The following is a 27,786-nucleotide window of genomic DNA, read 5'->3' as shown; positions in this document are numbered from 1 at the left end:
TTTGCAATAGTAACTTGTCTAAACATGATTAAACACATCACTATTCCTAAAGTACATGACTCAAAAAACATAAGCTTTTCACATGTGATGTACTAATTATGATGATGGTATTTGATTTGTGTATGCAGATGGGAAGTGAAGGTAGGAGAGAAAGGAATACAATACAGTCCATTTCCAATCCCTCAAAACGGCCTTCTCGCTACATTTCATCGTGGACATCCTCTTTAGTTGTTGTTAAAAACCTTCATTGTCTTCTATTACTAATTAATCTTTGTCTTAATTAGCTTAATTTCGATGATTTAAAACCCTTTCCACGTTTTCAAAAATCATTATTGTATTCCTTGGGGGTGTTTCAAGTAACATGTAACAACTATGATAGGTGGAGTAACAAATGTCGATTCCGGTAAATCTAAAATTACCATTCGAAGTTCGAACATGATCATTCTATGATCCTATGTACGGATGTTAATAGTGGGTTTTAACCCAATGGGTACCCGGGACCCATAAAAATTAGAAATCCAAAAATCTGCTTTTTGTGTTAAATTTTTGGGAGTTTTAAATGGTTCGGGTACCCAAATTGAAAAGTCTCATTCGGATTTATCTTATTGGGTTATGGGTACCCACGAGACTTTAAAAATAAAAAATCACATGTGATAAACGACGTCGTTTTTATTTTTTTGGCCGACACTTAGTTTTAGTTAACCCTAAAACTAAAATGCAAAATATGATTATATCATACGACTTTGAGATTTAATTTGACTTTAGTCATGTTTGGTGAAAGAACAATACAAACAAATACACAAACAAATATTATCTATGTTAACAAAACTCTTAAATGTATTTGGTATACTTTATCTATATGATATAAGATTATAGATTTTTGAAAATTGTCATAAATATAATAAAATAAACAAAATACATAATATAAATCATATTTGGTACCAAAAAGCTAAAAACACAAAAATACATAATGCAAAATACAAATTACATCTCATAACACAAAAAACATTCGTATATACATGGGTTTACCCACAAAACTAAAAGCCCATTCGGGTTTACCTAGAAGACTTAAAACCCATTTAGGTTTTATGAATTCGGGTTTTTTTGAGTGGGTTTTTTTCGGATTCCGGCCGAGCTGGATTTTTTTACCCACCACAACATCCCTAATCCTATGTTTGGTGGTAAAACGTAAACAAAATCAAAGATTGAGAGACCCACGTGAAGGGAGCAGCCACGACCGCACAAAGCGTGAATGTGAAAAAGAAAGAAGAGAAAAAAATTAGAGGTGTGTGTGTCTATGTGTGAGTGGACTGCGGAAATGACGTGGCTACGAGCATCTTCTCACTTCCATAGACTATGCCACGTGTCGTTAAACTAATTGGCCACCTAGAAAAAAGTTATTCGTCTTTAATAAAATTTTTTAAAAAAAAAACAAAAATTTGGGGTCCGTTTCATCATATCTTCGACTTCGAGCTCGAGGAATGGTCCTCCCTAACATGACAATGGCCTTTGCCTCCCTTTATTATTTTTCTTTTAATAAACTGTAGAAATTTTAGATCTTTTCAAATTTAGGTCTAATTAGAAAACTTAAATTGAAATTGCGTTCCATACATATATAAGAATTAACTTATGTACTGTTAGGCTGTGACTTTTTTTTATACCTACCTAGCTGACACCAAATACNTGATCCTATGTACGGATGTTAATAGTGGGTTTTAACCCAATGGGTACCCGGGACCCATAAAAATTAGAAATCCAAAAATCTGCTTTTTGTGTTAAATTTTTGGGAGTTTTAAATGGTTCGGGTACCCAAATTGAAAAGTCTCATTCGGATTTATCTTATTGGGTTATGGGTACCCACGAGACTTTAAAAATAAAAAATCACATGTGATAAACGACGTCGTTTTTATTTTTTTGGCCGACACTTAGTTTTAGTTAACCCTAAAACTAAAATGCAAAATATGATTATATCATACGACTTTGAGATTTAATTTGACTTTAGTCATGTTTGGTGAAAGAACAATACAAACAAATACACAAACAAATATTATCTATGTTAACAAAACTCTTAAATATATTTGGTATACTTTATCTATATGATATAAGATTATAAATTTTTGAAAATTGTCATAAATATAATAAAATAAACAAAATACATAATATAAATCATATTTGGTACCAAAAAGCTAAAAACACAAAAATACATAATGCAAAATACAAATTACATCTCATAACACAAAAAACATTCGTATATACATGGGTTTACCCACAAAACTAAAAGCCCATTCGGGTTTACCTAGAAGACTTAAAACCCATTTAGGTTTTATGAATTCGGGTTTTTTTGAGTGGGTTTTTTTCGGATTCCGGCCGAGCTGGATTTTTTTACCCACCACAACATCCCTAATCCTATGTTTGGTGGTAAAACGTAAACAAAATCAAAGATTGAGAGACCCACGTGAAGGGAGCAGCCACGACCGCACAAAGCGTGAATGTGAAAAAGAAAGAAGAGAAAAAAATTAGAGGTGTGTGTGTCTATGTGTGAGTGGACTGCGGAAATGACGTGGCTACGAGCATCTTCTCACTTCCATAGACTATGCCACGTGTCGTTAAACTAATTGGCCACCTAGAAAAAAGTTATTCGTCTTTAATAAAATTTTTTAAAAAAAAAACAAAAATTTGGGGTCCGTTTCATCATATCTTCGACTTCGAGCTCGAGGAATGGTCCTCCCTAACATGACAATGGCCTTTGCCTCCCTTTATTATTTTTCTTTTAATAAACTGTAGAAATTTTAGATCTTTTCAAATTTAGGTCTAATTAGAAAACTTAAATTGAAATTGCGTTCCATACATATATAAGAATTAACTTATGTACTGTTAGGCTGTGACTTTTTTTTATACCTACCTAGCTGACACCAAATACAAACCAGACGTAAAATTAGGAAAGTGATACATAGCATAGGGCTAACAATATTTATAGATACTGCTTGCTTACAAACTCTGATTGAACTGATCATTATTAGATATATTTTGGTTATTTATCTCTAAATACACCCTTAAAAAATAACTCAAAGCGTTTTCATACCTAGTGTTAGAAGTGATTAACTACAATGGCATGTTCATATGATGCCATGATTCATATGATGCTTGGATTTGTCTCCGGTACGATCTGAGTAGCCCATTCAAATAGATTTAAGCTATACACATAATTAAGCTAATAATTAGTAATAAGTTTGAGGATCCAATTTATTTGAAATTTGCATTTATCTCATATTGTTAAATAAAAAATTTAGACAAAAACATACGTAACTTTTTTAGGGTTTTTCTTGTATCACAGAATATTTTGAAATATGCAAACGCAAGTCTGAAAAATGAGGAGATAATCATCACACTAACATGAGAACCACACAAAAATGGGGAAAAAGAAGAAGTATCAACATTGATCATATAAAAAGGAGGATTCCTTTATTTATATCATTAGTTATTATTGATAATATTTGGGGTGTAAATTTAACATGGGAGTGTTAAGCGTTGTACCAATGAAAATGTAAAGTTAGCTAAGGGGGACCTAATTTACGAACTGGTTTCCTTTTCAGTTTTTAGTCTATTTAATATACCATTTTTGTTTGGTGCTCCTACTCGTGCAACCAAACATCGCCATTTTTCAACTATATATTCCTTTTTATTTTCCAATTGTAAAACAAAACGAAACAAACAAAATATTTGAAAAAGAACTTCATCTTTATGTATCTACGTGTTGTAGTTTATCTGTTTCAATCTTTTATTTTTGTGTCGAAAATTTAATAGTTGTTGTCCCGTTGAGTGTGTGGTAGGTGAAATTTTAATTCATAATAAGATATTATATGCATGTACAAGTAATTACTTTGATAGCCAGAGACCAGAGTGTTTTGAAGAGACATTCATATAAAGTAAATCATGAAGGAATTGACTTCTAATATCGGTGTTTAGTGACAAAAAAAGAATTGTTTTTTTCTTAACTAATGTAACGTAGAATTGTAGGTATTAAATTGGGTGATTTGAATTTGATGAAGTGTTAATCATAATCTTCTTTGCTTTCGAAGATTCAAGTTAGCTACATGCAAATATAGATTATATGTAAACATAACCCACGTGCGATGGAACAATGGTATGTGTCTAGTACCAAGAGCGTAAGCTCATTACAGTGTTCGATTCCACTGCGTATAAACTACAAACTGTTACCGCACGGGCCACTTGTTCATTTAGGCTTTGTCTTGAATTAATGCTTTATATATGGTGGACTTTTTTTAGCAAACTCAATTAACATGCCTGCCTACTCATCTTCGGAATTAGTCGGGTGCTTCGACCAAACCCGAATATCCCAAATGCTAAACCTACTAACAACCAAAAAGCTATATTCAAACATAAACCATTCAGATTATTTGGTCCTTAAACTTGGTTTAATGATTATATAAAAAGTAAGACTACGAGAACTTCCACTTGGTGATTCAAATATTTGGTGCTGACCAAACATTGGTTACGTTCTCATATGGTGTTTTGGGCTAGCGCCCAAGGCTATTACATTACATACTCACATATCCTAGAATTGTCTCTTAATAAATTGGCAGATTAAAACTATCCATCGGGCTTAAACATAACTGAAGAAGCCCATTTTTTAATTGGTTGTCGAATTTGTATAGGAGTGTATGAAGGATTGTGGTTAACTGGTTTATAGATGACAAATTTGACAACGTAATTAGAGAAGACTAGAGAGTCTAGCTAGATTAATCAAATATGTAGACAGAAGTAAGTGACTTAGATAAATTAATATATGTACGAACTACGAAGTGGCAGCAAAAAAAAAGAGTCTTTGGTTAGAACTTAGAAATAAATGAGTCCAAGCTAAGCGTGACAAATAAGAAGACCAGTGCTGAAAGCATGAGTTCTATAAACGCCGTGGATGGAATCATATTGACAAGTGATTACCAGAAAGAAAAAGATTACAATAGCTACACCGACTAATATTTAGTAGGAATATTATATCATACAGTACATACATATTATTATGATTGATCTGTCACGTAGATGCATAGTAATAAATTTAAAGATATGATATATATGAATACAAAATGTTAAAATCTGTAAAAAACACCTTTTTAGGAAAATATCAAGAACACATAAATTGACGTAGAAAAGTATCCTAGCTAGAAGAATACTAAACCAATGGGGACAAAACACTCGTTGTCAATGACTTAAAATTAGGAAGAGAAAACTGAAAGTTTGAAACAACGAAACTAGCCAATACCACTTGCATTGTTAATATTAGTAAAGCTAACATTTTGAACATAAAGATTAAACATGCAAAATAAATACAAACATAAACAATTAAATATAGATGACTTAACGATGTTAAATACGAAATATGAAAAGGCTGGAAGCTAATTAAGGGGACATGATCATTGCTTACACTTGAGCATCATGCTCATGCTCCTGCTCCTGCTTTGGTTTAAAGTTAATGCAATCCTTATCGTAGCCCCTAAGTGTGTTCTTATCATTATTCTCGTTTTGGCTGAATTGTATCTTATTATTATTATTATTATTATTATTATTATTTCTCTTTGTACAACAGGTTCAAAAGGTTATCTTACTAGAAAATATATAATTTTGGTTATAAATATTGTCCTTATTAATCCAATTCTTCATAAATTTATTTTTAAAAACATAATAATTTATACTAGTAGTTATCCCTATCAAAACAATAATAATTAATAAATACTAGTTATTACTTATTAGTATGATGAGTTGTTATGGGTGATAAGATAAATTAAAAATACACAATAAAGTAATATAAATATAAATAAAAAAAGGAGAGAGGCCGTCGTGATGAGATCCCAACTTCAATTTCAATTTCGCTAAAAGCTTTTAATTGCAATTTCCATCTGTCGTCTCACCGGAGGATCAAAACGTGCTCCGAATCTCTCCTCTTCTCTTCTCTTCCCCCAATAAGGTCACGCAAAAGATTCCTTCCGATCACTAAAATTCTCGGCGGTTGTTTTTTTTTTCCGGCGATTTTTGTTCCCCGAGGGGAAAAAAAACATTTGATTCTTTCCGTTGGATGATTCTTCAGTAATAAAAAGGTAAGAGGTCTCTCTCTCTCTCTTTCCCGCGCCGGACATGGACTCCGTATCGTCACGCGGCGTAGACGCCGTCGTAAAGAATCTTAAACCGCCGTCGATAGAGGTCTGGCATTTCCAGATTGCTGTCTATTTCGCTTTCGGATTCTTCTTCTTACGGCTCTTCCTCGATAGATTCGTCTTTCAAGTAAGTAAGAATCTTTGGAAATTGATTACGTTAGCAGAGACATAGAGACTAGTATTAAATTCGTCTTAAATTAATCATCATCATCATGGTTACGCTGACAGTTGAATTTAATCGAGAACATGTTTTCTTGTTTATATATATGTATTCTTTGCCACTTGATAATAGAATTTGGATATTATAAAACAAATGAGCAGTGTTGTTGTTGTTGTTGTTGGTTTGGTTGGTTGATTCTTGTATATTGGATTGTTTGATCAGAGGATAGCTGTGTGGCTTGTGAGTACTGGTTCTGCTCCGATCAAACTGAATGATGCTGCTACACGGGCTAAGATCGTTAAATGCAAAGAGTCCTTGTGGATTTTTTTGTATTATGCTGGCTGTGACCTTTTCGTTCTCAAAATCCTTTATCACGAGCCTTGGGCTATAGATATCAAACTCTACTTCCACGGTTGGCCTAATCAAGATTTGAAGTTAGTATTCTTCTTCATCATATCTTTGTTCCCTGTACATGTGATGTGATATGGGAGAAAAACGAGTTATCTAATGTTTGTTTTTTTGTTTTCTAGGCTTTCAGTAATGCTTTACTATATGTGCCAGTGCGGTTTCTATGTGTATGGTATTGCCGCTTTGCTTGCATGGGAGACCAGAAGAAAAGATTTTGCTGTTATGATGTCTCACCATATTATTACAATCATCTTGATTAGCTACTCCTACTTAACCAGGTAATTAGACCTTAATCCATCTCTTTTGCATCAATTCATGATTTTTTTTTATTTTATAAAAAAGTTGTATAGAGTTCTTATTTATCTGTGGTAGATTTTGACTGGATTTGTTAAACTCAAAAATAAAAATAAATTCTTTTGCATTTGTTTTCTTGTTAAAAAGATTCGACAGTTGACTGATGTTTTGTTGTTTAGCGAGCTATAGAGCAACCTTAAAAGATTATTGGGGAATTTTTTTGTTTCCTTCTGCAGTTTTTTCCGGATTGGAGCAATCATCCTAGCCCTTCATGATGCAAGTGACGTGTTTATGCAAACTGCTAAAATTTTCAAGTACTCTGAAAAAGAATTTGGAGCAAGTGTCTTCTTTGCACTGTTTGCTATCTCCTGGCTGTTGCTACGGTTGATATACTTCCCATTTTGGATCATCTGGGCCACGAGGTAGATACACTTTATTTCAACTCTTTTTACCTACAATGTCTTGTACTCGTTGTCTATGCTTGATCTGACCTTACACACTTTTTTTTTTCGTTTTTTTTTGTTAAAGCATTGAACTCCTGGATTATTTGGATATGACATCAGCTGAAGGCACTTTCATGTACTATTCTTTCAACACAATGTTACTGATGCTTCTTGTCTTCCACATATATTGGTGGTATCTCATTTGTGCCATGATCGTAAGACTGCTTAAAAACAGAGGAAAAGTGGGAGAAGACATTAGATCCGGTAAGACTTATATCTTTCTTTCATTCTAAGCCTGGGCCATTTTTCTCTATTGTTAAACCGGCTAGGTTTATGAGCAAATGACTTCCTTAATGACTTGCAAAGCCCCAAACTAATTATATTCTTCATTGCTGTATGTCCTGTTGGCTGTGTAAGTGTGGATTTATTAAGGATTATGAGTAACCATTGTTTTGTTCGTTTGTTCATGGCAGATTCAGAGGATGATGATTAGGCTTGTTGCAAGCATGACAGATACGGAACATGTTTCCACTTCTCCAACCAAACCATTTTAGCTGCTGAAGAATTTGTTCTCAGCTTCATTACTTTACTAATTAGAGTTGGAGGTAAAAGAAAAGGAGAAAGGTTATAGTTTACTTTTGTTTTTCAGTTTTGTATTGGTCTGAGTCCAATTCGACATTAGACTGCAGATTCTCTTTGACATATAAGAAAAGAAAAAGAAAAAAAAAAACAGAAAATTGGGGTTCTTGTGTTGTTCTATGCTGTATAAAAACTATATGGGAAGTCTTTTGTAAATGCAATTCCTCATTGTATGGTTTTCTACACACCATAGCCTTTGTTATAAAGCTCATTGCTGATATTATCTGTTTTTTACTGGTTACTTTTGCTCAGATTCATTTGCATACAGAACATGTTCGAAGACTTTATCAAGTCATGATGTGTTATGAAACCGAGTCCAACCCAATTTGATACAATAGATTATGAAACCACAAAAACCAAAGGAGCTGTTAAGAGCATATTAGAGAACCAATTATGTATGTTTTGTGCCCAGTATCTCTTGGAGTCTGGAGATGATCTTTGGCCGAGAACAAATATGATAAATCTAGAAAAATAAATTATTAATGGCATTGAATTGCGTACAAGTGAAAAGTCAACGTTACGAGCTGTTATGATGGTTCAGTAGCTTTCCATTGATGAATCAAGTTCATCTTCCCTCTCAATGCCGCACTGTCCTTGCTTTAAGCCCGCTTCTCCGGAGGCCTCTCTCGGCGACGGACCTAATCCACATCCTTCCACAGGTATATAATTTTTTAATTCCAGAAACAGCCAACCAGGTGTTTGTTGAAATGCCTGAGTGAATAGTGAGTTCGTCTTTGACTCTTTGTTGTACAGAAGGTGTGGCCTCCTCCACTTTTAACCTCAGCCGCGAGTTGGCTCACGCTTTTCAAACTCCTTCCAACAACGACAGACGTTCACGGCTTCTTGAGATTGACCCAACTCCAGAAAATCTCGAGCTGTTTCTCTCTCAAGAGCTCAAACCAAACAAAGAAAGAGTTCAAGAAGCTCTTAGAGACGCCAAGCAAACTACACTCACCCAACTCGTCTCTACTTACTTCCAACACAGCGAAAACGCTACCCGCTTTTGCTTGAACCTTTACCAGAACGTCCACAGTGCCCGCTTCCACCTCTACACACCTCTCTTAGAACTCTTCCGCGGTGACCCTGCCATTGACGAGTCCTTCTGTAACTTAGCCTTCGATGTTTTTCTTAAGCTCGACACGTTTGAAAACCCTTTCTCATCTCCTGAATCTCTCAGCTTTCGAGACACCAAATTATGCATTAACCAGCTGAAGGACAAGCTGGACACCCGTCTCCGTAAGTCTAAGTCACGGGTCCGCCACCTCCACTATGCCACAGCTGGTTCTGCCTTATGTTTTGTTACTGCCGTTGTTGCGGTTGCTGCTTCTGCGGCTGTCATCGCCTATCATGCATTTCCCACCCTTGTTGTTGTTGCAGGTCCCTTGTGCACTCCCTACCTCCCTCACAGTTTCAAGAAGAAGGAGTTAACTAACATCTCTCAGCTCAATGCTGCTGCCAAGGGTACTTTTGTGCTTAACATAGATCTTGACACCATTGACTGTCTTGTCTCTCGTTTGCACATGGGGATCAAAAACGACAAGCTTCTCATTCGGCTTGGATTGGAGAGGGGGAGGGACATGTATTCAATTCAGGAGTTTGTGAAACAGCTTCGCAAGAGCCACGTTAACCAGACCCATCAACTCGATGTTCTTGTGGCTCATATTTGCCGCTGGTTCAGTAATGTTAACAAATTCAGATCTTTGCTCCTCAACGAAATCCTTACTCCCAGAACCTAAGCTCCTAAGGCTCTTTGTTTCAGGATTTTCTCATTTAGAGAACAAATTACTACCATCTCTGAGTCAATCAAATCAAGATCACAAAGGTCAGTGGTTTTTTTAGCGTCAGTTGTTTTTTGAGTGTATGTAGATGTTGAGACTTTTTGGGTCCTTCAATAAAATTGTTCATAGACTTGCCTGACTTAATCAGTAAGTTCGATATTAGATGTTGTATTGGTTCATATCATCATATTGAATAATTCTTTTGGTAAATTCATAAGTTTTCACTTCAAATAGCTGTTTCACAAAGTGTATATGTTTGAAGACTAAAATCAAGTCATGAAGAAATTTGAAACCAAGTCATACCCAATTTTACTCGATCGAGAACAGGTAGTGTCATCTTTGAGAAAAAAAGCCAAATTGTGTCACTCAATACAAACCTTCACACGACAACAAAAAAACCAAACACTACAACCAAATTCCAAATTTCATTACAAAATCAAAGGAAAGCTTTTAGATTCAAACTGTTTTTTTAAAGTCGTTTTCCAGAAAGGCTGATGGAGCTGACTTTCTGAGGAGTGGCAACCACAAGCGGTGCTTCTGGCGATTTGTTACCGGAGAAGGAGAAGTTATCATGCATGAATCGGCTCTCAACAATTGACTCATCCTTCAACAAGATCTTGTAGCAGTAACAGCTCTTGAGTCCTTGTTGGTTCCTATAGCATTCGTGTGCGCTGTACTTCACTCGCTCCAAGTCCCATATCACACTGAATTTTCCCACTGTTGCTACTATGTGCCTCTCTTGCCTCCCACTTTCCGTTACCTGCACAAACAATACACAACAAAGATAATGAGATTTGGTCTTATAATAATCAACGATCCGACGAAGATATTAGTAATGTATGAAGTGAAAATTACCCATGAGAAGTGACCGCCGTGAAACTTGTTATCTTTTCCTGCCAAGTGTGAATCTAGTGGTGTTAGCTTTAGAAGCCTCGGCGCTGGTATTTTGTTTCCCATTCTTCCGCTGAAACCTGTTTTGGTCCGACCATCTTTGTCTGTGAAAAGTGTGCATATAAGAACCAAGTATGTATCTGTTGTGCCCAGTATCCATTTCCCATCATAAGAAACGTCCACATGTGTAATTGGTGAACCGAGTCCTGGAAAAGCCGTTTTCGCCATTCTCATTGAGGTCTTTGAGTAGAGCCTAATCTTTCCGTCAAGCGATCCCACAACGATTGACCCATCTCCAGTAGTAGCAAAGCACTGGAAATTTGTTCCTCTAGAAAACTGATGGCCTTGTGTCCATTCCAAGATGGGAGACTCGATGTTCTGCACTATACCTCTCCTGTCCCTCATGTCCCACTGGCACAGCCTATTGTCATCCAATCCCAAAAAGGTAGACTCTGATGGATCTAGCTGCGACCCTTTTGTATCATTTGTTATGTCCCTCATGGTAATTTCAGTCCCGTCTTTCTCAAACTTCCATTCTGACACAATCTTCCCAGACTCTATGTCAAGCTGCTTAACACCAGTAGAGTTCGGTTTCCCTAGTTTAGCTGGACTCATCAGCATCATATTAGTCTCTGCCCTCATCAAAAGAGCCTTGTTTGGTGTAGTCTGGCTAGAGCCCGATCCAAACTTGGAGTTTCCAGTATCAAATCTCACGCACACACCTTTCCCATGAATCCCACGCTCCATATTCCTATAAACCTGAACACCATAATCATTCACCAAGAAGGAATTATCCAACGCTCCGAGAGTCAAACTCTGCACTCCACCATTAGCAACCTCTTCGAACTCTTCAGTCAAATCCCTATTTTCCTTAGCCTGAGTCTCCTCTTCATCAGGTGGAGCTTCAGCATCCTCCCACATAGAATCATCAGCAGCCTCAGGATTAGCCCAACCAATGAAATCTTTCCCATACACTTTAATCCTGCTCTCATCACTCGCCTTGATCTTATACACATTCTCAAACAGATAGTCCTGGAACCTAGTAACAAACTTCCTATAATCCTCATCCGTCAAGAACTTCAAAGCCCAAACACCATTACTCACGAAATCAACCCTACGTTGGTCCCCAAACATCTTCAACTGCATATCAGTCGAAACCCTAGCTTTCACCTTAGAACCACCACCAACACCTAGAAACCAGAAGGACTCACCTCCTTCACCCGATTCTTCACAATCATCGTAATCACCAATATCTTCTCCGTCGGGCGTCGAAGTCTTGACGAACTTGTAAGAAGTCATTTTATCACTAACGATCCATTTCGCTTTGGGTGTGTTCCCACCGATATGGCGGTAAAGCTTAACAGCGTTCTTCATCTTCGGCGTTANGCCCGATCCAAACTTGGAGTTTCCAGTATCAAATCTCACGCACACACCTTTCCCATGAATCCCACGCTCCATATTCCTATAAACCTGAACACCATAATCATTCACCAAGAAGGAATTATCCAACGCTCCGAGAGTCAAACTCTGCACTCCACCATTAGCAACCTCTTCGAACTCTTCAGTCAAATCCCTATTTTCCTTAGCCTGAGTCTCCTCTTCATCAGGTGGAGCTTCAGCATCCTCCCACATAGAATCATCAGCAGCCTCAGGATTAGCCCAACCAATGAAATCTTTCCCATACACTTTAATCCTGCTCTCATCACTCGCCTTGATCTTATACACATTCTCAAACAGATAGTCCTGGAACCTAGTAACAAACTTCCTATAATCCTCATCCGTCAAGAACTTCAAAGCCCAAACACCATTACTCACGAAATCAACCCTACGTTGGTCCCCAAACATCTTCAACTGCATATCAGTCGAAACCCTAGCTTTCACCTTAGAACCACCACCAACACCTAGAAACCAGAAGGACTCACCTCCTTCACCCGATTCTTCACAATCATCGTAATCACCAATATCTTCTCCGTCGGGCGTCGAAGTCTTGACGAACTTGTAAGAAGTCATTTTATCACTAACGATCCATTTCGCTTTGGGTGTGTTCCCACCGATATGGCGGTAAAGCTTAACAGCGTTCTTCATCTTCGGCGTTACGGAAGAAGAAGAAGGGTATTTTAGCTTTAAGGCTTTAAGCTTCTGCTCGATATCGAGAGACGATGAATCAGATGGTTCTGTAGAAGAAGAAGGTGATGATTCTTGCTTTTTCCTGACGTCATCGTGCTGATCCTCGTTTTCTTCTTCTTCATCATAGTAATCTGAATCGGATTCAGTATCCGATTCGGTGATCCGATCTTCCCGACTCTGAGAAGTACCCATGGATACGATCAAACTACAAGAAGAACGAAATCGAGAGAGAGGTAGCGAAAATTGTGATTATCGGAGTTGGAATCGAGTCTCTTGTGTGATGGTTACCGAAATTTCTGGGTGGAATCGAGACGAAATTGGAAACTTTTTCTGAGAAATTGAGAGAGAGATTGTAGGAGAAGAAGTTAGGGATTTTGATTTAGCAAGGATGAATTGGGGATTTTGGTTCATGTATTTATAGGAGAATCTGTTTGGGAGATTCGGTTAGCGTTGGTATAACGATGGGGGTCTCTTTTGCTTCAACTTGACGCTACGCTTTTTTAGGACGCGTCGGTCACTCACTTATGATTAAAGAAAGAAAAAAAAAGCAAAAAAAAAACAGTAAACAAACGCGCCAGGTAGGGGTCGAACCTACGACCTTCTGCTTAGGAAACAGACGCTCTATCCACTGAGCTACAGGCGCTTTCTTGTTCTATAGAATACGTATTTTCTACTTCAACCGTTTTAAACATGATTACAAAAATTAGGAAATTAACATTTTTCAAAATCTTCTTCAACAGCGTGTTTCTCTATACGTTCAATCTCTCAATCTCTTCCATGGAAAGAATCTGATCTTCTTGTTCTTTTGTCTGTTTCTTCAACAAGTAATGTCTCTATTCTTCTTCTTCCTCTTATCATGCTTCTCCATCTCTCACGCTCTCCCTCCTCCTCGAGGTAATACATATTCTATATATTTCGTGATTCTAATTTACTATTTTCTGAAAATTACGATCGAATCTTGATAAAGCTCTTGAATCCATGCGTAAAAATTGTTATACACTATCATAACACGTTGCTGTTTTATTACAATGTGGAAGGTTTCTTCTTAAATTGTGGATCGTCTTCTTCAACGAATCAGAACGAGATAGATTACACACCTGACGAAGGATTCATCTCCGTTGGAAACACGACGACTATAAAGCAAAAAGACCTCATCCCGATCCTCTCCACACTACGTTACTTTCCTGACAAGTCATCGCGTAAACACTGTTATAACTTCCCTGTCGCCAAGGCCTCCAAGTATCTGATTAGAACCACTTACTACTATGGTAACTTTGACGGTAAAAACAACCCACCTGTGTTCGATCAGATCGTCGGAGGCACGAAATGGAGCGTTGTGAATACATCAGAGGATTACGCCAAGGGTCAGAGTTCTTATTACGAGATCATTGTTGGTGTTCCTGGGAATAGACTAAGTGTTTGTCTAGCCAAGAATGCGCATACCCTTTCGTCGTCGCCTTTTATATCAGCTTTAGATGTCCAATCTCTTGAAGATACAATGTACAATTCCACGGACCTCGGGTCTTACAAGCTCAGCCTCGTAGCCAGGAACAGCTTTGGAGGAGACGGAGAGATGATCAGGTGCTGATCTTTTTCATTCCTTAGTTTGATCATCTGCCATTTTCATTTTCTTATCCTTGATTTCTGATGGTATGTTACATGTGTTGAAACCCTAGCTATCCAGATGATCGATACAACCGTATATGGCTCCCGTTTTCGGACCAGAAGCATCCGACAGTGACTTCTCGAAGCAGAATCAACCCGTCAAACTTCTGGAATGTTCCACCGCCTGAAGCCTTTGTGGAAGGATTCACAGCAAGTATAGGGAAGCCTCTAGAGATTCAATGGCCGCCATTTCCTCTTCCGGCCACAAAATATTATGTAGCTCTGTATTTTCAGGACAATCGGAGTCCAGGCCCCATGAGCTGGAGAGCTTTTGATGTCTCAGTCAATGGACTTTCCTTTTTGAGGAAGCTCAATGTGAGCACTAATGGGGTTATGGTTTACTCTGGCCAGTGGCCTTTGTCGGGTCAGACACAGATCACGTTGACTCCGGCCAAGGATGCTCCCGTTGGACCTGTAATTAACGCCGGAGAAGTGTTTCAAGTTCTTCCTCTTGGTGGAACCACTAATATTAAAGATGGTAATGTAAATGTTTCCTTTTGTCTATTTTGCAACAAATGAAGCCACTGGAACAAACAGATTCTCTTCTGCAGCAATTGCAATGGAAGATCTGTTAGAGAGCATCAAGCAGCCTCCAGTAGATTGGTCAGGCGACCCATGCCTCCCTCGTGCTAACTCGTGGACTGGCCTAACTTGTTCCAAAGACAAAATCACCAGAGTGATTTCTCTGTAAGTCAACTCAGTACTCTAGTGAAGCATTTTATGTAGCTGTCAAGTACTAAGTGTAGATCTCAAAGAATCATAATGCAGGATTTTGTTTCTTTTGCTAGAAATCTGACAAATCTTGGACTATCTGGTTCTCTACCACCAAGCATAAACACGATGACTGCCCTTAAGGATCTGTAAGGATTTCACATCCTAGAAGTTTATGTCTGGGCTTGTTTCTTTTTGTAAACTAAGTCTCAGCTGCAACGTCCGAGTCTGCAGATGGTTGGGGAAGAACAAACTCACAGGACCGATCCCAGATTTGAGTCCAATGACGAGATTAGAAACTCTGTATGCTTTCTTGTAACCAAACTTCTAGGTGTTGTGCAAAAGATTTAGAATTTTTGGACTAACCGTTTTCTTTTGTGGGATGGGGCAGACATTTAGAGGACAATCAGTTCACTGGAGCGATTCCTGAATCACTTGCAAAGCTTCCCAGTCTCCGCACACTGTAAACTTATTTTCCCACTCTCTGCTTTTAACAGCAAGCCTACACATACGAATCTGATAACATGACCAAATTTTTTCACTTTCGTTATAAAGCAAACTAAAGTTATGACCTGTATCAAAATGTGTATCAAATTAATAGATAATCTGCAGGTCCATCAAGAACAACAAGCTTAAAGGTACAATTCCTAGTGTCATCCTCCAGAGAAAGGGCCTAACTGTTCAGTAAGAATCATTACCAAGTTGGTACCTTAAAAAGAAACTGCATTTTTGATAAGCATTTTTAAAAAAAATTCCTTACTTGTTGTAGGGCGTCTCCTGAGAACATGCCAAGCACAAATAACACGGGCCAAATTCGGGTTGCTAACAGCTGATCAGATTCTAGTGCTCATTAGTGATAATTCAGAAACTACAGGGTCATGTTTCTTGGCCTCGAAAATTGAAGAACACATCATAACATAAAAGGGTTCGATCAAGGATCTGGCCAACAGTTCTACTTTTGCAATTCTAGATGACTGTATTTATTCCTTTCAATTCATGGAAAACATGTATATCATCTGTTCATGTTATTGAACCACCTTTGAACCCTAGAGTAACTTAGACCAAGAGGCAAAGCACATTAAGATTATTGAAATGGATCGTGTTACCACTATCTTTTCTCTGGGATATACAAAGAAAAATTGAAACAGCCTAAAACACACAAAAATTCGTGCAGTTCAAAGGCGTCTCGAGTTTTGATACATATAAAACAGTAATTGCCTATTTGGGCTGTCTTGGTGAAAGAAGACGCCATTATCTGAGCAAGAATCAGTAGTTTCTGTCTATACCTCCAATTTACTTGTTTGGGCCAAATATCCCAAAGGAGCGCCTATCTCTCTTCTGTGTTGTGTTTTGTTTACGTGCAACGAATAAACTTCAACAACGAATCCAAGCTCACATGCATGCATAAATGGGACTCCTTTAGCACATTCAAGGTCAAGATGTTTCCTTATCTAAATCTTCCATCACATCAATGTCCGTCCTAGATGTTATTTTCTGCACATATCCTGCAATCAGGTGAAACTTCTAAAGTCAAGATACACTAGGTAGAAATCAAAGTGCAAAACTCAAATAGTGTGGCAGAAAAGTCACAGGATGGAAAAATAAACCAGGGGAAAAGAAACATAGTCAGAAACTTACCAATCCCTTGGCAGGGTATGCATTTGCATATAACCTCTTTACCCCTTTTCTTGTAATAACTGACAGTTCCAGACCCTTGGCAACTTCTACACTTGCCAGTCCATTCATAAACCACTTCCTTGCAATCCTGAGAATTGGTCGGGTATATCAAGACTAGAAAAAAACAATCACAAAGCATGCAAAAGCAAAAACTGCCTCATTCAGGATATATTCTAAGCATAATGTTACCACTGCCTCTCCAGAAGAGCAAGTGCAGCATATCTTTTCAGAAAAGGATAGTTCATGCCAAAATTAAGCACCATTTTTACTATTCTTCATCTAATCCTGTCCCATATCACTAAGAATTTGCATGTATACTTTGACATACAATTGATACCAATGATTCTACCATACAAATCCAATGAAAATGTTTCACATCACATTCAGAAACATCATTTGCCTTCAAGAATATGGCTACATATGAAAGAACAATCAAAACCCAATCTATAAGCTACAGAAGCTACTCATGTATATGCGCATAGTGATTGGTTCGAAGGCAAATTATAGAGCAAATCAAATATTCATCTACATGATGAAGTGCAAGTAGTCTGTAGCCTTATCCAATCATCAAATTCTATAAACGAAAGGTTGAGAAAAAAAACCTCGACTACAGGATCACATTGCAACCTCCGGTCAATCACATCCGGCGACACAGGGGATGTATCAGGATAAGTCATAGGAAGAGGAAGCGCGTCGCCGTCATCTACCAAATAACTCTGTCCACTTTGCGACCAGAGCAACCTCCTCTTCCTCCACTTAGCTCCTTCACCATTCCCACCTGCGGAGACGGAAACATCCCGAGACCTCGCCGTGTCAGAGGTTGAATCCGGTTCTCGTGGTAATCGGATTCCGTCTCCAAGGGGGATATCTGCGGTGGCGCGGCAACGGAAGGAGCGAGAAGGAAGACGAGGAAGGTAAACGAGAGGTCTGTGAGAAGGCAGAGAGCGATAAGGGTATAATCGGAACATTGAGTCGACAAGATTTTTGCAGGTGCGGCCATGAAATTGGGTAAGTAAATCAACTTCCCCGACGAATTAGATATTTTTATTTTTTTTTAATCGTAAATACTTAAAATAAAAATTGAGGGAAATTACAACATTCATGAAATTTTATTAACTTAACTAAGAGGAGATGTTAAAGCGTACCATATACGCTGAAGGGTATTTTAGTCATTTTCTTAGGGTTGTTTTTTCTTTTTTTTTTTCAAAATTATTTGTTTTTTTTTCTTTCTTTTTGTTTTTGGTTTATTTCTTGCCGCCAAAAGAAATTTCAGGAGTGGGTGAAAAAGCGGAGCTCTCTGTTGGGCTCGTAGGTGTGTGAGTCGACAATGGAGGAAGAAGATGAAGAGATCCTTTCGTCTTCCGAGAGCGAAGATTCCAGCGATAATTATCAAGAAGAGTCTCAAGAATCGGAAGGAGAAATCGAAAACCCAGAGTGCGAAGACCTTCCGGCGGTTTTTCCTTCATCTGACGTCGATCGGAAATCTAAGAACGTCAATGATCTTTTGAGGTGCGTAATCGAAGCTCCTCGATCTCAATTTAAACTTGAATCTGATAGATGCTTTGTTCGGTTACGTCTATGTATCATTTGGAGTTCGAAATTTGTGGGTTTCTTCGCGTCTCGTGTTCGATTAACTCCATTTTAAATCGATATCTTCTAGTTTCATACTGATGATTATGATAGGGTCTCTGAATTTGTATCAATTTGGTTTTCGATAGTATTAATTTATTAAGAAATCCTTGAGGGTGATTGTTTTATGAAATTGGGAATTGAATCATCTGCTCGGTTGACAGGGGAAATCTGGTTGTACAACGGCAGCCACTCCTGCCTCGGGATCTTTCAGTTTCAGAAGGAGCGGCAGTTTGTAGGAAGCCCTTCAAGCCTCCGTGTTCTCATGGTTATACTTCCACGGGGCAACTCTCTCGTCGTCTTTCGGCTCGAAAACGGTTTGTCCCTTGGGGTTCCACAACTCCGGTTGTGGTTGTTTTACCTACTAAGCTAGAAGAATCGCCCAATATCGAGAAAGATGAAGAAGAGGAAGTTGTTTATTTGCCACCTGATATTGAACCCTTGGTACTGTGGCAATCTGAAGAAGATGGATCGAGCAATGTAACAACAATCATGGTGCATTCATTGCTTGTCAAATTTCTTCGTCCTCATCAAAGGTATTCATTTCTATCTAACGACTGACATCGGTGTACAGTGTAATCTTTTAAGGATCTCAAAACTTGATTCCAATCTGTGTTGTGGTCTAAAATATTCCAACCCATTCAACTTTTTCGTGTTGAACCACCTCAAAATGTGCTCTTCGTTTATCTATTGTTGACATCGAAGATGTGTATACAACTTTATTTACATGGTGAGGTGGTTTTCTGAGACTGCAGAGAAGGTGTCCAGTTCATGTTCGATTGTGTTTCGGGACTACATGGTTCTGAAAATATAAATGGTTGCATTCTGGCTGATGATATGGGGTAAAATCTATCTTCTCTGCTTTGTAAAATTGGATCTTGACACTGCATAATTTTCTAGGTAGATTTCTTAATTCCTTCTAAATTACTTTGACAGTTTGGGGAAGACATTGCAGTCCATTACTTTACTATACACACTTCTTTGTCAAGGATTTGATGGGACACCTATGGTTAAAAAGGCCATTATCGTTACACCAACGAGTCTTGTCAGTAACTGGGAAGCTGAAATTAAGAAATGGGTTGGTGACAGGATTCGTCTTATAGCCCTCTGTGAGAGCACTAGAGATGATGTTATATCTGGAATAGATAGTTTCACTCGACCACGAAGTGCTTTGCAGGTATAGCTGTGCATACTTTTTAGCTGAATCTCTGTGAAATGCACTTATCACCAAATTAATGTTAACAGGTACTTATCATTTCTTACGAGACATTCCGAATGCACTCATCCAAGTTCTGCCAGAGTGAATCCTGTGATCTTCTAATATGTGATGAGGCTCATAGGTTGAAAAATGACCAGACACTAACTAACAGGGTAGGATGCAAATACATTCTTATTTCGAAACCTTCCAACTTGATATACTTTATTGTTTCCAATTTATATTCTAATATTGGTTATCATCATATTTGATACAGGCTTTGGCTTCGTTGACATGCAAACGTCGTGTTTTGTTGTCTGGAACTCCCATGCAGGTAATGGAAAGTTCCACTGATTATATTAATAAATTACTCCTGACATTTAAGACTAAAGCTTTCACTTTTATTTATGCATCTGAATGTTCCAGAATGACTTGGAAGAGTTTTTTGCCATGGTAAACTTTACAAATCCGGGGAGTTTAGGTGATGCTGCACATTTTCGCCATTATTATGAGGTGACAGACTTTGTATTTTGATGCCGATTTGATCACTTTGTTTTCTGTCTTCTCTTACTATGTTAAGATCAATTCTCCTAGGCCATTCTTGGCGTGAAAGTGTAGGATTAGACTAAGTTACTTTGTAGTGTATAGTTTGCTGCTATAATTTTATTCTGTTTCGTTTCCAGTATTACTGCTTCATGGCTTTGGATTCCATTAATTGAATTCTTTTAGAAATAGTTTTTGGATGAGAGACTTTGTTTACACTGTTATCTGTGTCATAAAATTTCAGTTCAATCGACTATAGACTGTTTATGTTTCTTGCACTACCTTATTTTGATGCATCCTTATTTTAATATATGAAACATAAGGCACCTATTATATGTGGAAGAGAACCTATAGCCACTGAGGAAGAGAAAAACTTAGCTGCTGACCGCTCCGCAGAACTGAGTTCAAAAGTCAATCAGGTTATTCTTCTTAGCATTTTGTATCTAAATAAGATTTCATCCATCTATATATGTCTCTTAAAGAAATATGCTTAGATGATGTTGGTATGATTATCAATGAAGAGCATTATTACCACTAACCTTTTAAAATTGTTTCTTAATTTTTACTGCTATATCTTATGAAGCGTCATATTGTTTACAGTTTATTTTGAGGAGAACCAATGCATTGCTCTCAAATCACTTACCACCTAAGGTGATTTTTCTTCTGCATTTGCTGCAGTCTGATTATAGTTTATTACGATGCTTTGAAATTCTGTGTCAATCGAGCCTTTAGTACGTCTTTATATGTTGAACTGTTTCGTCATATTGAGATATATACCTGTAGGTTAAGCAGTGATATAATCATCTGCTGAAAGTGTGGGTAGAATGAACGTTATGAAAGTGTCATCTCTTTTTGTAGCTACAAGTTTTTCTCTTTGCTGCTATCTTTATTTTGAAGCCTGCTGGATGTTTCGCAGATAATTGAAGTAGTTTGTTGCAAGATGACTACTCTCCAGTCCACTTTGTACAACCATTTTATAAGCTCAAAAAATGTAAGCATTGATTCAGTCATTCTTATTATACTACTTGATATATTTAAGTTAGAATTGTATATAATGGGTGCCTCTGATTGCAGCTTAAAAGAGCACTTGCTGATAATGCAAAGCAAACCAAAGTTTTGGCTTATATAACAGCTCTTAAGAAGCTCTGCAATCATCCAAAGGTAAAAGTCTTAGCATCATCGATTTGCGCTTAAGTTTCTCCAATATTTTTTCCTGAGTCATCTTTGTAACATCTTACAGCGCCATTATCAAGTTCTCATATTAGACTCTAGTTTTATAATTTTCAGTGCTCTATGATCTATTTGATCGACAAAACCTTTTTCAGCATTCCCCATTTATGTTTAATGATAGCCCTATACTTTTTCTATGTAGCTAATCTACGATACAATAAAAAGCAGCAGTCCTGGAACTGTTGGGTTTGAGAATTGCTTAGAGTTTTTCCCTGCAGAAATGTTCTCTGGGAGGTAGGCTTCTTTCTGTAGTTCAATTCATTGCATGTTTGCATGTGTGTCACTACTAGGGATCTAAAGGGAACTATCCTTTCAGATCTGGAGCATGGACTGGGGGTGATGGTGCCTGGGTCGAGCTCTCTGGGAAAATGCATGTTCTCTCCAGACTTTTGGCCAACCTACGTCGGAAAACTGATGACCGCATAGTCCTTGTATCAAACTACACACAGGTACTTTTATATAATGTGAAAGGGACAGTGCATAATTTTGGTCATATAGAATGAAGTGTGAAATGCCCGCACATGGATTTTGAACAGATTCAGCTGCTGGTTGTCACTAGTGATGTTACTACTGGCCAAAATTTCTGTTATGGATGTTGCAAACTTTTTTGAATTAGTCTTTACATAAGCTATGTGTTATGTTATCCTGATTTCTATGAACCATCATATTTTGTGGAATTTTTGCATGTGATACTGGATAAGCTAAAGAACTCCTTACCCTGATTTGTCTATTTGTAACCAAAAAGCAACTCTTTTTTACAAACATCAAGAAGTGGATTATGTTTGTTGTTTGATTGTATAAAATGAACATGATGGTGTGTTGCATATATATAGCAATTGAAATCCTGTCTAAGTATACAATAATCATAGCCTGCACCTTTTTCACCAGACATTGGATCTTTTCGCTCAACTCTGTCGTGAAAGAAGGTATCCGTTTCTGAGGCTGGATGGATCAACAACAATCAGCAAGAGGCAGAAGCTTGTTAACCAGTTGAACGACCCAACAAAGGTACATAAGCTTATCTATTTGTGCTCTTGTTTCAAACCTGAGTGTACGTACACCTGGTTTGACTTTTGGTTTTGGTAGGATGAGTTTGCATTTCTCTTAAGCAGCAAGGCGGGTGGCTGTGGATTAAATTTAATAGGTGCTAACCGACTTGTTTTGTTCGATCCCGATTGGAATCCTGCCAATGATAAACAAGTAATTACCATCCTAACTTCCCCTTAGATATGTTTGAAATCAATCTTGAAGAGATGATGGATTGTGCTTTACATGCATTATTTTGATGTCTAAACAGGCTGCGGCTAGAGTTTGGAGAGATGGGCAAAAGAAAAGAGTATATGTCTACAGGTTTCTTAGTACCGGAACTATTGAAGAAAAGGTACTGTATAACACCAACATAACTAGCCTAATGTTTTACTCAATTGTCGTCGGGGGAGTAATTTTCTTACCTCAGATTCATATTGGTTTTTCATGTGGTACATTGGTAGGTTTACCAGCGCCAGATGTCAAAAGAAGGGCTTCAAAAAGTTATTCAGCATGAACAGACGGATAACAGCACGAGACAGGTCCTTGATGGAATGTTTATATGCTTCATCTAGTAGTTATTTTGTGTATAATGCTTGAATATCAACCACAGAATCTTTGATTTTCCAGGGGAACTTACTTTCTACAGAGGATCTACGAGATTTATTTTCATTTCATGGGGATGTTAGGTATGTGTTTCTTCTGAATTCAGGAATAATTTTGTGCCTACTCAGACATGGTTTCTTCTATCCACTTTCTGGAGACAGACTTTGCACCTCAAGAGTATATGAATTCGAATGGTTTATCTCAAATCCTTTTTCCTGGTAATGTGACTAGGTCTGAAATCCATGAAAAGATGAGCTGCATCAGGTGCCAAAATGAGGCCTCTGGTACTGAAAACATCGAAGAAGGAAATGAGAACAACATAGATGGCAATGCTTGCCAGATTGACCAAGAAGACATTGGCGGATTTGCAAAAGATGCTGGATGCTTTAACTTGTTAAAAAACTCCGAGAGACAGGTCCCTTCTTCATCATTTCTACTGTCAGCTACAAACTCTGCTCATGTCTCTTGCCTTACGATTAATCTTAGAAGCTTATCTTTTCCGTGAATATTCTCAGGTGGGCACTCCATTGGAAGAAGATCTAGCTAGCTGGGGTCATCATTTTACCTCAAAATCCGTTCCAGATGCTATACTGCAAGCTTCAGCAGGTGACGAGGTGAGTTGTCTCCGATTTTTTTCAATCTAATCAATCATAAACTCTAAATCCTCAATGCCTGATTTATTTTTCAGGCTTTGTGATAACTATTGTCATGGTCTATAAAAAACATTGCAGGTTACATTTGTTTTCACAAACCAGGTAGATGGGAAGCTCATTCCCATCGAATCAAATGTTAGTCCGAAAGTAGTGGAGTCCGAAGACCACAATCGGAACCAAACTGCAAATAAACGAGCGTTTAACAAACCACAACAAAGACCTCGGGAACCGCTGCAACCTTTATCTCTCAACGATACCTCCAAAAGAGTCAAGTTGTCTACTTATAAGCGTTTACATGGTACTAGTAACATTGATGATGCTCCGATTCAAATGTCTTTGCAAAGACCACATCAAGTTTCTGTAAATCATCATGATGATTTTGTGTGAAATTAAAGTTTTTGAACCTCGAGATATTATTATGCTAATTTTGTGGGCATTTTGTATTTTCTCTCGTGAGGTTCATTAGACATTTAGACTTGGGGATGTCTAAGTGTCACGTGAAATGGTGTAGTATGGACTCGAGTTAGGGATGTTTAGAAGATAAAAAGCATGCATGTTTATTATTGGGTTGGATGAGTTTGATCTTAAGACTACAAAAGAAAAGTGAATTTATTACCATAAAGGTAACTGCCAATATCTATGCATGAACATATGATTAGACCAGTCGAAGCCCAAACTTTGAAAAGTCATATGAGCTATATTTCAATTTGGTTCTTAAAATACCCGTCTTTGGCATAGTCTTGACCGAACCGGATTGTTTAGTTCCATCATAAATATTCGTCTTTCTTCCTCAAATGTAGAAAAAATGATATATTAGGTTAGTCATTTTTCTATTGTTTTTTTGTTGGAGCCGGAAATTAGTGTAGAGTTCTGATATAAAAACAAAAGAAAAAGTAAAACGTAATAATAATTGGACGTGTTTGTTTGTCTTTTTGTTGGTGATCAAGGACTTAATTGTTAAGAAATCATAGATTAGTGAGGTGAAAAGCTAGTTTATTTGTTTAAGTATAGAACAAAAAATGTAAAGAGTTAGTAAGTTTTAGAGGAAGAAGACAGAAGATGTAGAGAAAATTGGGGACAAGAAGACAGCCAAAATAAACTTTAGATACAGCTTACTTATCCACCACAAAAGTCCTCTGATACTATCTATATGTCTAGATTCCCTTGTCATGCTTTTATAAATAAGTTTTTCAAATTTTAAATCCTACTCAACCTAGTTGATTGGTAATTAGTTAATTCATCTCTAATTGTGTCAATAGAATGGGGAAGATAAAATACATTTTCACTTAAGAAACTCCATCTGACCTAAACTTGAAGGTTGAATCTGAAATCTAAATACGCAATTGCACTGTCAAGGAACATGGTTTTTGCAATTTCCGCAGATAACTTTTCGTACACAACTTTTATATGTCGTCGTATATACGGTAAAAAAGGGCCACGCGTCAAAGCCCTAGTTGGAGAAACGTGGGGAAATTCCCATTAGGACTGGAAGTGATGCACGTGAGGGTCACAACAAGACAAAGGTTAGCAGATTTTACTCAAACCCTAAAATCTGAATCCAGAAAGATAGATTTTACAATTATATGTTGTTTTTAAAAAAAATATTGTTTTGCTGTTTTGGGGCTTTTGGATGAGTTGAACATTTACAGCTCAGCCTCACATGGCTCTTTTGGTTCTACAGTGTTTTGTCTGCTCCTTTGCTTCTTCTATTTGTCTATAACAATCTATAGTTAAAGAAATTACCTTTGACCAAAAAAAAAAAAATTACCAAACCTATGCTTCAGTCTGGATTATTTGAGAGAAATAGAATTACTATATTTTCTTCGAATCTTTTGTATTCTCTCTCACTATCTCCTATCTTTTTAATTAGAAGATTTTGTTAAACATTCTTTTAACATAAACCCCAAGATCTTAAACATCTATATTAATCACATAATAAAATCATAAAAAGGGTCAAAGTAATACTTCCACTCATTGTAGAAATGATGATTCCTTGAATGGTTTCTTCTTCTTCAATGGTTTGGTTTGAAGACTTAAAAAAAAACTCTTAGATGATCTTTAGGTGGAAGATAAAGTTTCTCTCCCTTTTTCTATAAACTCTTTTCTTTATGTATTGTTTTTGTTCTTGTGATGATTTGTGATAGAGCAAACCATCTATTTATAGGAGGGAAGAGCACCTTACTCCTCATAAGGGTTTTGTCTTCTAATTTAATCTCAACCATCCATCATAGTAGAGATGAAGACAGTGGTGACAAGTGTGAGAACAAGTGTCTAGCATTGCTTCATACACAACATGCAACTTCACACTTGTTCTCTTATAAGCTTTAGCATGACATGTAGCTTAATACTTGTCCTTATAAGCATAAGCTTCACATGTAGCTTAACACCTGTCCTTTTAGTTCCCAAATGATTAAAAACAAAATATAATAAACCCAATTAAATAACCTACTAACTATAAGACCACATACATGGGTAAGAAATAATTATTTTCTTACAAAGCAAATGTAAGAAAATAATTATATTTTCTTAAACTAGTCCAAGAGGAGGCTAGACTTGGTCGTGAAGGAATTAAAGTTTCCCATCATGTTCAAGGAGCTGGACCTAAAGTTGGGTTTGGGCATAAAAAGAGCCATCAAAGAGCACAACCCACAATGAACGATTCCGATCAAGTTAATCCGAAGAAAAAGGCAAAGAAAGATTACATGTGCAACTTTTGTAAAAAATTTGGACACTTTCAGAAAGATTGCCCTAAAAGAAGAGAATGGTTCGAAAAGAAAGGTAATCCTATGGGTTCCGTAAGCTTTTTCGAATCTAATCTTACTTATGTTTCTTCCAAAACTTGGTGGATTGATAGCGGTGCTAATGTACATGTAACGAATTCCGTACAGGGATTCCTTACGATCCAGACCATAAATTCAAGTGAAAACTACTTACTGATGGGAAATCGAGACAAGGCACCAGTTGAAGCTGTTGGCACCTATCGTCTCATTTTAGATGGTGGATTTTGTCTAGATTTATATCAGACTCTTTATGTTCCATCTATTTCCCGTAATTTAGTTTCTGTAAGCAAACTTGATTTGGCTGGTTTTAAATCTACTCAAGGAGATGGTTGTTTTAATATATTTCTGAACTCTAAACGAATTGGTTCTGGAATACTAGTTGATGGTCTTTATATGTTAAAACTGGCTGATCAACCTTATGAGACACATCTCTCCTTGTATTCTGAAAGTAGACTTAAAAATAAAACATGTACTGATGACTCATATTTCTTGTGGCATAAAAGATTAGGACATATTTCTTATGAAAGAATTAAAAGATTGGTAAAAGATGGAGTCATTTCGAATCTTGATTTTACCAATAAGAAAATGTGTATAGATTGCATTAAAGGTAAGCAAAATAAACACACTAAGAAAGGAGCTACAAGAAGTACACATCTGTTTGAAATCATACATACAGATATTTGTGGACCATTTGACGTTCCAACTTTTGGAGGTGAAAAGTACTTCATCACTTTTATTGATGATTATTCACGTTATTGTTATCTCTATTTATTGCATGAAAAATCTCAATCTGTGGATGTTGTACAAGCATTCATTAATGAAGTTGAGAGGCAATTAGATAGAAAGGTGAAAATCATAAGGTCTGATAGAGGTGGTGAAATTTATGGCAGATATAATGAAACAAGACAACATCCTGGACCATTTGCCATACTCCTTCAAAAATTAGGAATTGTTACGCAGTACACAACGCCTAGTTCTCTATGGCAGAATGGTGTAGCTGAAAGGCGTAATCGTACTTATATGGAAATGGTTAGATCTATGATGAGTCATGCTAACCTACCTATATCCTTGTGGATGGACGCATTACGTACTGCGGTCTATATTTTGAATAGGGTACCTAGCAAAGCAGTTTCAAAGACCCCTTTTGAACTGTGGAAAGGC

At 37.2% G+C, this 27,786-nt stretch overlaps 6 protein-coding genes and 1 non-coding gene across 9 annotated transcripts; 4 read left to right on the top strand and 3 right to left on the bottom strand.

Annotated features, from left to right (window-relative positions):
- On the top strand, positions 5,840-8,332 carry LOC109124739 (LAG1 longevity assurance homolog 2). The gene is made up of 6 exons (XM_010489555.2): positions 5,840-6,297; positions 6,553-6,764; positions 6,861-7,016; positions 7,269-7,454; positions 7,561-7,739; positions 7,949-8,332. Exons 1-6 carry the CDS (start codon positions 6,151-6,153, stop codon positions 7,966-7,968), a joined length of 900 nt encoding a protein of 299 aa, XP_010487857.1. The 5' UTR covers positions 5,840-6,150; the 3' UTR covers positions 7,969-8,332.
- On the top strand, positions 8,398-10,282 carry LOC104765788 (UPF0496 protein At3g19250-like). The gene is made up of 2 exons (XM_010489554.2): positions 8,398-8,773; positions 8,868-10,282. Exons 1-2 carry the CDS (start codon positions 8,695-8,697, stop codon positions 9,848-9,850), a joined length of 1,062 nt encoding a protein of 353 aa, XP_010487856.1. The 5' UTR covers positions 8,398-8,694; the 3' UTR covers positions 9,851-10,282.
- Positions 10,178-13,359, bottom strand: LOC104765787 (protein CYPRO4). Of its 3 annotated transcripts, none has more exons than XM_019241354.1 (3): positions 12,371-13,359; positions 10,748-11,668; positions 10,178-10,652 (listed from the first exon to the last, which is right to left on the bottom strand). In XM_019241354.1, the coding sequence occupies exons 1-3, from the start codon at positions 13,100-13,102 to the stop codon at positions 10,362-10,364; spliced, it is 1,944 nt and encodes a 647-aa protein (XP_019096899.1). In that variant the 5' UTR covers positions 13,103-13,359; the 3' UTR covers positions 10,178-10,361. The 3 variants fall into 3 exon arrangements, with proteins under 3 accessions (XP_019096899.1, XP_010487855.1, XP_010487854.1); XM_010489553.2 differs by having other exon boundaries at positions 10,748-11,994; positions 12,706-13,359; XM_010489552.2 differs by having other exon boundaries at positions 10,748-12,157; positions 12,869-13,358.
- TRNAR-CCU lies at positions 13,481-13,553 on the bottom strand. The gene has a single exon. It is a non-coding gene; the product is annotated as a tRNA-Arg (tRNA).
- On the top strand, positions 13,719-16,257 carry LOC104765784 (putative leucine-rich repeat receptor-like serine/threonine-protein kinase At2g14440). Its single transcript, XM_010489548.1, has 9 exons — positions 13,719-13,804; positions 13,948-14,491; positions 14,587-15,053; positions 15,127-15,262; positions 15,364-15,435; positions 15,521-15,589; positions 15,678-15,749; positions 15,899-15,970; positions 16,056-16,257. Exons 1-9 carry the CDS (start codon positions 13,738-13,740, stop codon positions 16,117-16,119), a joined length of 1,563 nt encoding a protein of 520 aa, XP_010487850.1. The 5' UTR covers positions 13,719-13,737; the 3' UTR covers positions 16,120-16,257.
- Positions 16,350-17,992, bottom strand: LOC104765785 (protein disulfide-isomerase SCO2). The gene is made up of 3 exons (XM_010489549.2): positions 17,566-17,992; positions 16,925-17,051; positions 16,350-16,791 (listed from the first exon to the last, which is right to left on the bottom strand). The coding sequence occupies exons 1-3, from the start codon at positions 17,929-17,931 to the stop codon at positions 16,721-16,723; spliced, it is 564 nt and encodes a 187-aa protein (XP_010487851.1). The 5' UTR covers positions 17,932-17,992; the 3' UTR covers positions 16,350-16,720.
- Positions 18,206-24,291, top strand: LOC104765786 (protein CHROMATIN REMODELING 25). Its single transcript, XM_010489550.2, has 21 exons — positions 18,206-18,472; positions 18,757-19,128; positions 19,348-19,434; positions 19,529-19,769; positions 19,838-19,963; positions 20,065-20,121; positions 20,214-20,300; positions 20,654-20,749; positions 20,931-20,981; positions 21,247-21,321; positions 21,405-21,491; positions 21,703-21,794; positions 21,877-22,009; positions 22,449-22,568; positions 22,647-22,760; positions 22,858-22,941; positions 23,051-23,128; positions 23,217-23,275; positions 23,424-23,607; positions 23,708-23,806; positions 23,924-24,291. Exons 1-21 carry the CDS (start codon positions 18,291-18,293, stop codon positions 24,230-24,232), a joined length of 2,733 nt encoding a protein of 910 aa, XP_010487852.1. The 5' UTR covers positions 18,206-18,290; the 3' UTR covers positions 24,233-24,291.

The sequence above is a fragment of the Camelina sativa genome, chromosome 19 (genome assembly GCF_000633955.1).
Source record: "Camelina sativa cultivar DH55 chromosome 19, Cs, whole genome shotgun sequence".
NCBI lineage: Eukaryota > Viridiplantae > Streptophyta > Magnoliopsida > Brassicales > Brassicaceae > Camelina > Camelina sativa.
This window is presented reverse-complemented; position numbering and strand designations above follow the sequence as displayed.